The sequence below is a fragment of the Nerophis lumbriciformis genome, linkage group LG25, assembly GCF_033978685.3.
Source record: "Nerophis lumbriciformis linkage group LG25, RoL_Nlum_v2.1, whole genome shotgun sequence".
NCBI lineage: Eukaryota > Metazoa > Chordata > Actinopteri > Syngnathiformes > Syngnathidae > Nerophis > Nerophis lumbriciformis.
In genome coordinates, this window is record NC_084572.2 from 26,566,591 (window position 1) to 26,581,856 (window position 15,266).

The 15,266-nt window shown below is 36.4% G+C and overlaps 1 protein-coding gene across 4 annotated transcripts in view; it reads right to left on the reverse strand.

The window, feature by feature from the left end:
* Positions 1-15,266, reverse strand: part of uchl1 (ubiquitin carboxyl-terminal esterase L1 (ubiquitin thiolesterase)) — a 35,675-nt gene that overhangs the window by 4,233 nt on the left and 16,176 nt on the right. For 2 of the 4 annotated variants that reach the window (XM_061984058.1, XM_061984061.1), the window contains exons 2-4: positions 5,191-5,319; positions 722-863; positions 543-628 (exon numbers count right to left, since the gene is read on the reverse strand). In XM_061984058.1, the coding sequence (XP_061840042.1) occupies positions 543-628; positions 722-863; positions 5,191-5,319 (357 nt within the window). The other 2 variants (XM_061984059.1, XM_061984060.1) reach the window with 2 other exon arrangements.

The window sequence follows — 15,266 nt, forward strand, 5'->3', positions numbered from 1 at the left end:
AGAATGGCAATAAAAACAAAAAAACAATCCGATCTGAGTCACTTGAGGGCAAAATAATCTGATTTGGTGTGCAGTAGAGACGGGCCTTAGACGCAAGGATAATCCAAAAGCACACAAGGTTTGCTGGTCTCTGGCGCCCCCACGTGGGTTAAAAGCTTCACACATTCACCAGTCAAATGCTTCATGAGTTTTAGGGCAATAGTTCTCAAACCTTTTTCACAAAGTACCACCTCAGAAAAAACTTTGATCTCCAAGTACCACCATTAAAATACAGTAGCACAGTAGGCCTAAGGATTAATTAAAAACAAGGCAGAGATTTTATTTAACAAGTATATTTAATATTGTTGCCACTGTAACATTACACAGTTTGAAAAGCAATATTGTGTTTAAATATAGGAAAAGATAACCATGTACTTTATAATCAAGTGATTCTTAGGTGTACTATTGTATAGACACCACATACCACTGTTTAAAAATCACTGTGCCAGGGTGACTAAAGAAAAAGATCTGGACACAAACATGGAGGTGTTGGTTTTCTTTACCTTGTTCATGTTCAGATGTTCGGCACGGTCTTTAGCAGACATCTTTGCAGTCTCATCCAAAAACTTCTTCAAGACGGAACCGTCCTCTGAGAACAACAAAAATCTTAATCTGAAACCACAACTAAGATACCGTTCTTGACATCAGTTTATAATCCAGGAGCATTTAAGCGATACATTACCAAATGTCATTTTGGTTTGGTTGTTGCCAACGGCGTGCAGCAGGGCGATGGTGCCGCAGGAATTGACCGATGTCTGCTTCAGGAAGTAAGCGTCAGAGCCCCGCGCCACTTTGTCTGCCTGCTGTTGCCTGAAAGACTCATGCTGACACAGGCATTAGAAAAACATGTCAGAATAGATTATTTCCAAGTCAATTTGTCTAGTATCACAGGCCACAACGTTAAAGTCACATCCGATGAGCCCTAATATGAGAATAATTTGAGATAAGATACTCATTTTACCACCATATTAGGACCTCACAAATAAAGTGACCTTTTAGGACTCTTTGGTGTTCAAACCATGGCTTAGTTTATTTTAAAAACACGCTTAAAAGTTATAATTAACACATTTCCAGTTTGCGACAATGCAATCTTATTTTATTTGAATCTGTCCAACAGATGTCTTTAAATGTGCTGAAAAAAATACATTTGGCTTGGCCAAAACCTATTATCCTAAAATAGTGTATAAATGTACATTGTTTTTTTTTAAAGTATTTTAACCAGATAATGAAAGATATTTGCATATTTGCACATCCATCAATTTTCTACCACTTGTCCCTCTTGGGGTGGCGGGGGTGGTGGAGCCTATCCCAGCTGAACTCGGACGGAAGTCGGGGTACACCCTGGACAAGTCACCACCTCATTGCAAGACCAACACAGATAAACATTCACATTCACACACAAGGGCCAGTTTAGTGTTACGAAGCCAGACTACCCGGAGGGAACCCACGCAGTCACGGGGAGAACATGCAAACTCCACAATATCACATATTATTCAGTTTTATAATTTTTCCAAAGACAAGACATGGACTGAGGGGGTATGCTAGGATTAAAAAACAAGACACTCCAGGCCTACAGTATATCAGGGATGTCAAACTTGTTTTTAGTGAGGACCAAATTGCAGTTATGGCTACTCTCATGGGGCCACTTGTAACAGTAAATAGTTATGAATATTAGCCTCGTTGCAGAATATGCATAGGCAATTGTGTTTATTATTGCCTTAATAGAATTTTGAATTGAACAACAAATGTAACTGAATAGAGGGCAGATACAGGTTCATACTTTCTTCTGATCCTTTTCATTCATGATTTATTTTCAAATTAGGTTGCTAGTTGTTTTGTTTGACCTTTAATGGATGAAAACAACAAAAACTGAAAAAAAAAATGTTTTTACCAACAGATTAATGGATAACTTGCTTTGAAATCGTAAGTCAGCTTGACAGGCAGAATTTTTTAATTTATTTTTGATAACCACCCAAAAAATGCTGGGAACATCTTGTTGCCTGCACAGATAATATCGAAGTTTAGAAGATAAACAATGGGTGTCCTAAAAATGTTTTATTCTTATCCAAATGGCGATTTTTTATTATTCTAATTCTAAATAGATTCATAATTTTCAAAAATCGATTACAAAAATACATATTTGGGCCAAATTATTTTTATTGTTGGATTAAAAAGATTAAAATAACTATTTTTATATATTTTTTAATACATTTTTGGTATTCCTAATTTGAACATTTTTATCCAGGGCGTCACGGTGGAAGAGGGGTTAGTGCATCTGCCTCACAATACGAAGGTCCTGAGTAGTCTTGGGTTCAATCCCGGGCTCGGGATCTTTCTGTGTGGAGTTTGCATGTTCTCCCCGTGACTGCGTGGGTTCCCTCCGGGTACTCCGGCTTCCTCCCACTTCCAAAGACATGCACCTGGGGATAAGTTGATTGGCAACACTAAATTGGCCCTAGTGTGTGAATGTGAGTGTGAATGTTGTCTGTCTATCTGTGTTGGCCCTGCGATGAGGTGGCGACTTGTCCAGGGTGTACCCCGCCTTCCGCCCGATTGTAGCTGAGATAGGCTCCAGCGCCCCCCGCGACCCCAAAAGGGAATAAGCGGTAGAAAATGGATGGATGGATGGAAAATTTTATCCTAAGTATTGTAAAGCTGGGGTTAGGTTGGAGTTGCACCATTTTCCTTTAATACATTAACACTCTGTGTTTTTTGCAAATAAAATTTTAAAAACAATTTGTTTTAAAATATATGTTTTAACGGCAACACCGCACCTATGTCAAAAGCCCAAAGGAGCTTTTGTAAACTGTAACCGGTTTTAATATTATGTTGATAGTGTGGTCCCGACTGCAGCAGAGATAGGCTTCAGAGCCCGCCGCGACCTAGAAAGGGACAAGCGGTAGAAAATGGATGGATGGTTTTGTTTGACCTTTAATGGATGGAAAAAAAACAAATGAAAAAATATATATTTTTTGCCAACAGATTAATGGATAACTTGCTTTGGAAATCATAAGTCAACTTGACAAACAGAATTTTTAAATTTATTTTTGATAACCCCCCCAAAAAATGCTTGTAACATCTTGTTGCCTGCACAGATATTTAAGTTTAAAATATAAGCAATGGGTGTCCTAAAAATATTGATTTCCATCCAAATGGCTATTTCTAATTATTCCAATTTTAAATTTAATCATAATTTTTGAGAATCGATTAAAAAAAATATATGTTTGGGCCAAATTACTTTTGGATTAAAAACATTAAAAGAACTATTGTTTTTTTTATGAATTTTTGGTTTTCCTTATTTTTAAATTGTATCCTAAGTGTTGTAAAGCTGGGGTTGGTCCATTTCTTTTAATAGATTAACATTGTGTTTTTTTGCAAATAAAATTAATTTTTTATATAATTTTTAGGGAAACACCACACCTATGTCTTATGTCAGAAGCCCAAAGGAGCTTTCGTAAACTATAACCTGTTTTATTATGTTGATAGTTGTTTTGTTTGACCTTTAATGGATGAAAAAAAAACAAATGGGGAAAAAAAATAAAAAATTATCAACAGATTAATAGATAACTTGCTTTGAAATCATACATCAACTTGACAAGCAGAATTATTAAATGTATTTTTTGATAACCCCTCCAAAAAATGCCTGGAACATCTTGTTGCCTCCACAGATATTAAAGTTTAGAATATAAGCAATGGGTGTCCTAAAAATATTGATTTCCATCCAAATGGCTATTTTTAATCAATCCAATTTTAAATTTAATCATAATTTTTGAGAATCAATTAAAAAATATACATGTTTGGGCCAAACTATTGTTATTTTTGGATTAAAAACATTAAAAAAAAACTATTGATGTTTTTGTTATGAATTTCTGGTTTTCCTTATTTTTAAACTGTATTTTAAGTGTTGTAAAGCTGGGGTTGGGTTGGAGTTGGTCCATTTCCTTTAATAGATTAACATTATGTGTTTTTTGCAAATAAAATTAACAAAAACAATTTTTAAATATAATTTTTAGGGAAACACCACACCTTTGTCCTATGTCAGAAGCCCAAAGGAGCTTTTGTAAACTATAACCTGTTTTATTATGTTGATAGTTGTTTTGTTTGACCTTTAATGGATTAAAAAAAAATTGATTTTTTTATTTTTATTATTTATCAACAGATGAATAGATAACTTGCTTTGAAATCATACGTCAACTTGACAAGCAGAATTTTTAAATCTATTTGAGATAACCCCCACAAAAATGCTTGGAACATCTTGTTGCAATGGGTGTCCTAAAAAAATTGATTCCCATCCAAATGGCTATTTTTATTTATTCCAATTTGAAATTGGTTCATAATTTTTGAGAATCGCTAAAAAAAAAAATATATATATATATATATATATATATATATATATATTTGGGCGAATTTTTTTTTTTTGGATTAAAACATTTTAAGATGGAAGAACTATTGATACGGTTTTTATAAATTTTTGGTTTTCCTTATTTGTAATTAAGTATTGTAAAGCTGGGATTGGGTTGGAGTTGCTCCATTTTCCTTTAATAGATTAACATTGTGTTTTTTGTAAAAAAAAAAAAAAAATTGAATACGTTTTTTTAGGCCAACACCACACCTATAAGTCCTATGTCAGAAGCCCAAAGGTGATTTTGTAAACTGTAAGCTTTAAAAGGTTTATCATAATTTATATACCAAATATTAAAGAGAATCGTGTTGAATCGTGAGGTGTCCAAAGATTCACTTCAAACATGCATTATTTTTTTCTATCAAAATAAAAATACATTTAGCCAGAAAGTTTTCTATTGCACTCATTATCCCCAGCCTTTTGCACTCCACATAAAATGAAGTGGCCTTGCGTTTGACACCTGTGATCAAAGTGTTTTATTGCAAACTTTGACAACTGATGACTCATCGCCATACTAAACCCCTCCATTACAATCCCTTTATCCAGTACAACCCACCCCTTTGCCACCTCAGCATCACCACACCCCAGACAAGCAGTCTGTATGGATCAACGCCCCCCACCCCACCTCTGGAGCTTAATCATCAACATTCCACTACATCTATGTTACAGTAAAATCCATCTATAGTTGTTTTTTTTTTACTGTGTGCATGTGAATTAACCAACGGGTTCCCATTGATGGATGGGTGTACCTGTTGTGTCAGGGGGAAAAGCAGCATCAAGGCACAGCATTCCTTGGGGACCAGCGTGAGTGGCTCAGCCTCCAGACCCAGCACGTCCACAAAACGCCAGTTTTTCCCCACGCCGAGTTTCATCATCAGCTGGCATGAAGAAAGAAAAAGACTGGTTTGAACAACGTCCCATTGCAGGAGGAGCCATCTTTGATGGGTGATGCTGCGTGCTGGTCCAGGCAGACCACACCCAACAGCAGCTAATGATGCTGCTGCTAGCTTAATAGGCACATTTTAACCTAATTTCTACACCTAAAACAAAACATGCCTCGAAACTTGTGCATTTATGCCGAGGCGACGCAGCTCGTAGACGCTAAATTGTCCACGTTAAGCCTCAGTCCAAACTTACCGGACATTTTAAACATGCCGCCATGACTCAGCGACTTTTTTTTTAGCTAACCCACCTTGTTCAGCACCTGTAAACAAATCAAACAATAGTCAATTAATTCACCCAGTCTGGTCCTAAATGAATGAAATTGCGACGCTGGTTATGTTACTTCACCTCGGGGTTGATTTCCATCGGAGTCCACTCCATGTTGGCAGTGTTTTTAGCCACCTTTGACTGACGTTAACTTTGATTATTTCTTAGTTTAGGCAAGTCCAAGTGCATTTATATGGACGCGGATCAAACCATTCTGTGGTTACCCGAAGGGGCGTCAGCTCGTACCAAATAACCATTTAAACGCCACAAATGACAGTCGTTGGTTGATTTATTTCAATTTTATGTCGGGGAAATATGTTATAAACGACGTGTGGTGAAGTGGAACGCAGAAAAAATAAAATAAAATAAAAATAACTTGTGTTCAAAGACACGACTGGTGGTGAAGTCTAGTTCTTTTTAGAAGATGTGACGTCATCGTGAATACTAATCGTAAAAGCCTTGAAAACATATTTTTATGCTTTTTGAAATGATCAAAACCTGCTTTGATTTGGAAGTTTTTTAGGGTGGCTTTTTTCAGTAGTCAAAGTATTTACACGAATGCTATTATTGATTGGAATATTGGGCTAGCTTGGTACATGAAAATGACAAATATTTAGGGCTGCAACTAACAACTAATTTGATAATCGATTAATCTGTCGATTATTACTTCGATTAATCGATTAATAATCGAATAAAAGAGACAAACTACATTTCTATCCATTACAGTATTTTATTGGGGGGGGGGACAGCATACTGGCACCATACGTATTTTGATTATTGTTTCTCAGCTGTTTGTAAATGTTGCAGTTTAGAAATAAAGGTTTATAAAAATAAATAAATAAAAATAAATAAAATAAAAGTAGCCTCTGCGCATGCGCATAGCATAGCTCCAACAAATCGATGACTAAATTAATCGCCAATTATTTTATAATCGATTTTAATCGATTAGTTGTTGCAGCCCTACAAATATTAGGTCGGTATGTCAATAAAGTTTGTTGAATCCTTGATTATAGTAATGATGCACCTATGGTGGTATATAGTGGTGGTACACAATGTGGGGCATGGGGGCCAAATTTTGCACGTTGAGTCGTTTGAGGGTGGCCCCCCAAATGTCATACATACTGTACCATGAATTGATTAACGTGGACCCCGACTTAAACAAGTTGAAAAACTTACTCGGGTGTTACCATTTAGTGGTCAATTGTACGGAATATGTACTGTACTGTGCAATCTACTAATAAAAGTCTCAATCAATCAATCAATACTCATACTCACATTTTAAACTCACTCGGAGTACCCCGATCCGATAATAATATCACATATTGTTCAATATCATCTTAAAAAACAAGTATTGGATTATATCTCCTTGCGTCTAAAATTTTAAATATTAGTTTTACTACAAGCAGTCCTGCAGCACGTTTACTTGCGCAAAGCTGGACAACCAGTTAACATTTAAATGTCCTCCAATATGTACACAAGTTTAGTCCATTTTTTTTGAGTGATAGTCAAATCACTTACAAAAGGTAAACATGGTAGAAGAAAGCTACAAGGAGCTAGCAACTACTATAGCTCATAAGCTAGACATACACTATATTGCCAAAAGTATTTGGCCACCCATCCAAATGATGATAAATCACTTGGCCCAGACGAGTCTGGGTTTGGAGGTTGCCAGGAGAACGCTCCATTTCGGACTGCATTGTGCTTAGTGTGAAATTTGGTGGAGGAGGAATTATGGTGTGGGGTTGTTTTTCCAGGAGTTGGGCTTGGCCTCTTAGTTCCAGAGAAAGGAACTTTGAATGCTCCAGGATACCAAAACATTTTGGACAATTCCATGCTCCCAACCTTGTGGGAACAGTTTGGACCGGGCCCCTTCCTCTTCCAACATGACTGTGCACCAGTACACAAAGCAATGTCCATAAAGACATGGATGACAGAGTCTGCTGTGGATGAACTTGACTGGCCTGCACAGAGTCCTGACCTGAACCCGATAGAACACCTTTGGGATGAATTAGAATGGAGACTGAGAGCCAGGCCTTCTCCACCAACATCAGTGTGTGACCTCACCAATGCGCTTTTGGAAGAATGGTCGAAAATTCCTATAAACACACTCCGCAACCTTGTGGACAGCCTTCCCAGAAGAGTTGAAGCTGTAATAGCTGCAAAAGGTGGACCCACATCATATTGAACCCTATGCGTTAGGAATGGGATGCCACTTCAAGTTCTTATGTGGGTCAAGGCAGGTGGCCAAATACTTTTGGCAATACGTGTTCTTAATTGAACAATATTGCAATCTGACACATCACATATGTGAATATAAACAAGTATCAAATCAATATAGCTGTGCATTACTTACACATACAAAGTGTCAAAGGCAGAAGTGTAATAAAAAATTATCCAGTAACAAACGTGTCCGCATCATTTAACGTACTGTGTCATGAGCTTAACTTAATGCATTTTTGTGATCACGAGGTGTCGCCAAAAACAATTACCACTCCACTTCAACTTGAAGACAGACTAAGGTCAAGGTTTCTTTTATGATACCCGGAGGTAAAATAGTTGTGCAGACATTGGTATTTCAGCGTAAAGGCAGAATGAAGCGAGCAAACACAAATCATATAAAACATAAAAAAACACAAATGATCAGCACTATACAGGCAGCCTCGAACAATAAAATAAACCAATGAAATAATTGTGATAAAAGTGCTAAGATATAATAAATAAATAAAATCACAATGTGCTAGCCTTATTTACGAGTGTGATGGCAGCAGGTACAAAAGTATTCTTATATCGTTTAGTCCTACAAAGAGAAACAACAAACCGCCAACTAGAGCGAAGGAGCTGGAATTCACTGTGCAAAGGATGATGGGAAATCCATTACAAATTGTTAATAAAAAAAAAGGTTTGTGTTGTTCACATTGTTCTCTGATTGACTAATTTCACTTGATCAAATCTTTTCTAACATTCCACATTAGAAAAATAATAAAAGCATGTGCAATTCCTGCTGATTTCGGATCAATATCGGTATCGGAAGTGAAAAAGTTTGGGACACCCCTAACGCTCACACAAGTATTTTCGCAAGGCTAACTAGTTGCCATCTACCATTGTTGTTGGTAATGAATATAGGAACGTTTTAGCTATTTGTGTTTCACGCTTTAAATTGCTGTTGGGATATTTTCACTTTGGCCCTTGGCACCCACAGTATTAGGAAACGCCATACTGTTTGTAACCACTAGAGGGGACTGTTGTGTAATCTGTGGCTTTCATTTTTTATCAAAAATTGGGTCTCAAATTACAGTTTTTTCCATTTGCTCACACACAATTTTACCAACTGGCTGTCTTTTTTCAAAATGATTTACACACTTTTCCAAACACAACATTACATTTTCTTAATTCCTAGATTATTTTCAAAATGACACACTTCAGTCAAAACATATGCACATGCAGTTTAATTGTCACCTCACTCACACAGACTTCAAATGATAAGACACTGTTGGAGTGAGTTAACCAGAACAGTGATAAATACAAAACACATTTGTAAAAACCCCTATTTTACTATAAGAAATTACATGTTTGGGGCATTTTGCCCGACCTTTTTAGCATATGTGATGAATGGTTACTGTAACTTGACAAAATATATTGGCAAATCCATAGCAATCGTCATTGTTTACTTTGAAGTGGGCCTATATGTAAGGACCTGAAGAGAAAGTACAAATATCCTTTAATCTTTTCAAGAACTGCTCAACAATGATGCTGCAAACTGAAAATATTTATTTTTACCACAGCCGGGTAAAGTAACATATCACAGTAGTCAACAATGACATGCAGTACAAACATACTTGCCAACCTTGAGACCTCCGATTTCGGGAGGTGGGGGGCTGGGGCGGGCGTGGTTGGGGGGGCGTGGTTAAGAGGGGAGGAGTATATTTACAGCTAGAATTCACCAAGTCAAGTATTTCATATATATATATATATATATATATATATATATATATATATATATATATTATACTTGACTTTCAGTGAATTCTAGCTATAAATATATATTTATTTTATTATATATATATATATTTATATATATATATATATATATATATATATATATATATATATATATATATATATATATATATATATATATATATATATATATATATATATACATATATATACATATATAAATACAAGAAATACTTGAAGTTCAGTGTTCATTTATTTACACATATACTTGTTGAGTTAAGGGTTGAATTGTCCATCCTTGTTCTATTCTCTGTCACTATTTTTCTAACCATGCTGAACACCCTCTCTGATGATGCATTGCTGTGTGGCACGCACAAAAGTGCTTTCTTCAAATGCACTAGATGGCAGTATTGTCCTGTTTAAGAGTGTCACAACATTGCTGTTTACGGCAGACGAACTGCTTTACGGTAGATGAAAACGTGACTGCTGTTGTTGTGCGTTGGGAGGATGTTAATGAAGCTGCCTAACAATAAACCCACATAAGAAACCAAGAACTCGCCCTCGATCATTCTACAGTTATAACGTGATTGGGCAGGCACGCCGTTTATATTGTGGGAAAGCGGACTAAGGTCCGCATGGACCTGAGTCCGCCTGAATTTCAGGAGATTTTCGGGAGATAATTTGTCCCGGGAGGTTTTCGGGAGAGGCGCTAAATTTCGGGAGTCTCCCGGAAAATCCGGGAGGGTTGGCAAGTATGAGTACAAATTAAATTCCGAGACAAATTAAAAGAAAAAAAAAAAAAAAATCTGGAGATAAAAATTATAAATGGAAAAAACTGTACAGCTGTAGCACCCCAGTGTTTCCCACAGGACAGGCATTTATTTGTGGTGGTGTGGTCGGTGGGCGGGGGAGTGGCAGCGGCGATGAGCAAGAAGAACGCGGAGTTGGAATATAATTACAACATTTTATGTACATATTTATATACAGATTTGAACAATTAGTGATTCACTGAAATATATTTATTAATTGTGGTTTTTACAAAAAATATATCTTATAAAATATAAAAGCTAAAATGTCTCTTAAAGCTCTGCCCCTTTAATTAGTGAATACTAAATAATTTAACTTTAGCCTACTACTACAACCATATTATTTACCAGCAACATGAAGTGAAACAGAGGCAGAGGTGTCCTGCCACAGTCAGTCAACCTCCTCCTGCTCCTGCTGCTGCTGCTGAACAGGTCGCACCTGTGGTCCGAACTGTAGGCCTACCTCCTCTCCAAGTCCAGCCCTTTTCGGCCGTTGAAAATATTTTTCTATACTCATCTGTGTGAAGGAGTGAACATCCAACATTAGAATTTATTACTAACGAGCAGAACCGCTCTATGTACAGTGCCGTCTAACCTTAAGCGGCAGCAGCTCAACACATGCAGGGTTCAACGTTAAGGATTTTTCTACTTGCCTGACTTCTCAAATCTACTTGCCCCAATATTTTTACTTGTCCTGCCTAGGTTTTTTTCTGGCTGTGTAGTGCTCATGGCTTATATCTTACTAGAACCCTTCTTGTTGACTATTTACAACACTACACAGTATTTATTATTATTATTATTATTATCTATAATTATATTTAAATGGCATTGCATACATGTAAAATTAAATGCTATTTCACATTATTTGACCAGTAGCAGTTACACCCATCTGAACAGGTCAGCCACCTGTTTAGAGCCCGATCACAGTTGAAATCTTGAAATGAAGGGCCTTTAATGGCCAAAACATTAACCTGGACAACATTTTAACAGCTGGTTGGCTCAGATTTTATTCTTTTCATTGCATTCACATGCTGCAGTGGACAGTGGACAATTTAGCTTCAGTCCACGTGTGTTTATTGACAACAGGGTTATAACCTGGACACGAAACAGGTGACCGAGTCAAACAGCGGCGGTGTTAATGAAGCAGCGTCAGGCGAAACCGTGAGAGAAACGCTCGGTGAAATTGCGGATTAACGTTAAATATATGACGAGCCGCGAGCGATGCAGCTATAACCTATCTACCTATAACACCTGTAAAAATGAAGCAATGCTACCATGCTAGCAAGCGTTAGCTAGCCGGCTATGAGCCACCAAGCTGCTAACTATAGCCAAAAGGCACCATTTAAGTTTTTTTCCCCATGGCATCCTGGATCAAGGCTTTCAGCAGCTTTTGGACGTTTGAGGTAGAAACGTAGGAAGCGCCATCATTATGAAAAGTAGCCAGCGAGTATTTTGATCCCGTCCGTCCGTCCCTCTTCTTCTTCTTCTTCTTCTGGCCCACCAGGTGAATTAAGTGTTATTGGCGGAGTTAAAATGCATAGTAGGCTACCGCCACCTACTGCACCGGAGGTGTAACTACAAGCAACATTCACAGACAGTCCCATTGCTTTTATGAGCGGTCGAGCGAGTCAAAAGCCGAAAAATCCATTTGTGGCGGACATAATTATTTCGTGGCGGGCCGCCACAAATAAATGAATGTGTGGGAAACACTGCACCCACTTGAAAGTAGGGCTGCAACTAACAACTTATTTGATCATCGATTAATCTGTCGATTATTACTTCGATTAATCGATTAATAATCGAATAAAAGAGACAAACTACATTTCTATCCTTTCCAGTATTTTATTGGAAAAAAAACAGCATACTGGCACCATACTTATTTTGATTATTGTTTCTCAGCTGTTTGTAAATGTTGCAGTTTATAGATAAAGGTTTATAAAAAATAAATAAATAAATAAAAAAATAAAATAAAAAAAGGAGCCTCTGCACATGCGCATAGCATAGATCCAACGAATCGATGACTAAATTAATCACCAACTATTTTTATAATCAATTTTATCGATTAGTTGTTGCAGCCCTACTTGAAAGATGTATTTTCAATTTATCACCTGTGTGTCTTTACACCTAGTGGATGTGATTATCCAATGTGTTCAATTGTGTGGTCGTTGGTAAGCCAGCCCTTTTTTATTGACCAGGAAGTAACTTCACAATCCTTATCTTTGTGTAAGGTGTAAAGATGCGTGTATCACAATCCTAGTGTGTGTGTAAAGTGTTAAAAAGTGTGTATCACAATCGTTATCTGTGTGTGCAAGTTGTGAAGGTGTGTGTAAAGCAAATAATGTGAAGCAGACTCTATGCCTAATATTAAGCAAATCTGCACAGTGGTTTTGTTTACTGTGTGTAGACTTTTGTTAACTGTGTAAAAATATAAAATTTAGTGTGTAAGCAATTGGAAAATGCTGTAAATTCTACCGCCAGTACATTTCCATATATGTAAGCTGGTTTCTAAGTTTCTGAGGTGCCTAGTGCCATCATTCAACACTTATCCTCTCCTTTTTGCAGATACTAAAGTTATTCCCTCCCTCTTCCGCTACGTACAGACAAAATAACGATGAGGGACTGAGGGTGGTTAGGGTCCATCGTTATTTGGGGCATGTTGAGTGCAACATCCAGGTACTGCCAGTGCACAGCATTTTGCTGCACTTCACACACTCAAAATAGTAAGTGTGCCATCATCATGAGTGTTTATCTATCTATCCATATACTGTTTGCCCTCTGGAGGGCCACAAAGTGAGCTGGAGCCATAAAGACAATCATTCATACTTGCATGCACTTATGGACGATTTAGAGACTCCAATTACCATCCATCCATCCATCCCTAAAATGCATTTTTAAGGAATGCAAGAAGTCCTTAACCACTAATCAGCTAACTACCAGGCCACAGTCTGGCCCCTTCAATATCACATCAATTTAATGCACATGCCGTACTTGCCAAGAAAAGGAAACTGAATTGCAAACCTTGCTAAGACATTAAAACCTTTGAAATAGAGTTGTGACATTTGTGAACGAGACATGTCCTTTAAACGGCTCTTTTAAGTGAATAATGGGAACCGATTCCCAGTTGTGAGCCGTAAATTTGAGAGGCGTTTTTTTAATGCATGTGCAAATTTAGCAATTGCCCACTTTGCACATGCGTGCAACTGGACTATAGAAAATGAGTCAGACTTAAAGGAAACATGCAGCATTTAGATTAGCTTTTTTACGCACAATCAAACAAGAATTTGTAAGGTTTTATTCTTTATTATTATTATTATTATTATTATTATTATTATTATTATTATTATTATTATTCCGCAGCTTTGCGCTGTAATTTGACCCTCTTAACATGCTTCAAAACTCACCAAATTTGACACACACATCAGTAATGGCGAACAAAACTCTTTAGTCAAAAAACCAAACCCCAAAACTCAAAATTGCGCTCTAGCGCCCCGTAGGAATAAAACTGCCTCTAACTCCCAGTACGAATGTCGTAGAGACATGAAACAAAAACCTCTATGTAGGGTATGGTTGTATATATATATATATATATATATATATATATATATATATATATATATATATATATATATATATATATATATATGTATATATATATATATATATATATATATATATATATATATATATATAAATATTACAATTATTATTATATTTTTAGTGTATTTATTTATGTCAGTTATTTAGTTCATTATTCTGAAGGTGGTAGTTCAAGTGTACACACACCAGGTATGGTAGTATAATTTTACATTTGTATTATGTCCTCATTTTAAGTGTAGTTTTATTTATATATTTTTATATGCATTAATGCATTTTGTTCTTACTCATTATTTATATATTTTTTTCAATATTGTTAAAATGTTACACATTTTTTCAGGTGAGGAAAAATGTAAACTAGCAAGGTCATTGCCAAAGCGTGGAAATATGACACCGCCTTATGGAATGTTTACAATGAAAACACAACAAAAAAAATTGTTATAGCCAATATTTCAGAATAATTCCCACCAATAGAGTAATATTTGCGTAAATCAAATTATAATGATCTACATCTTATTGTATAACTGATTGTTTTCTTGATTAAAAAAAAACGGTTTAAAAAAACTATTATAACCAGCCAGTCTTTTGAACGGCAACTATTGAAAGGAAAGGCTCCTCAAGTTCCTCCTCCCTTCAAAGAGCCATAAATCCCATTTCTTCTTTGAAATAAGATGCTATTCCCTCCATAAGTTATTGATGAGGAGCAAGAGGCAATGGAAAGCTAAGCCGTCAACAAGGCAACAGAGGTTCCACTTGGTATGTCAGCTAAGACAAAATACCAAATAGACTGCACCAGGATTTCATTGTTCCACTGTTATATAGATAGAGCATGATCTAATAACTATATAGAGTTAAGCAGGCTGGCTTCTCACAGGCTGTTGTGTCAGTTTTTGCAGTTGTTATTCCAGCAAAACAACAGCCTATCCAATGACGAGGGATGGGCGGATCGATCCAAATATTGATAGCATCAACACCAAGATCAATATTAGCGTATCAACATTAATCTTTTTCCGCTTTTTTCCTTGTTTATTTTATTTATTTTTTTACAAATATCTGTATATTTTTGGTTGCATTGTTCATATTGTTATACAGCAGGCCTGGGCAATTATTTTGACTCAGGGGCCACATTTAGAGAAAAAAATGTGTCTGGGGGCCGGTATATCTATTTTTAGGAACACTAATACAAAACCTCACAATAATGTCTGATTGAATGCTAAAAACGTTATGACAGACCGCCTTAAAAAACGTAATGGAATTTT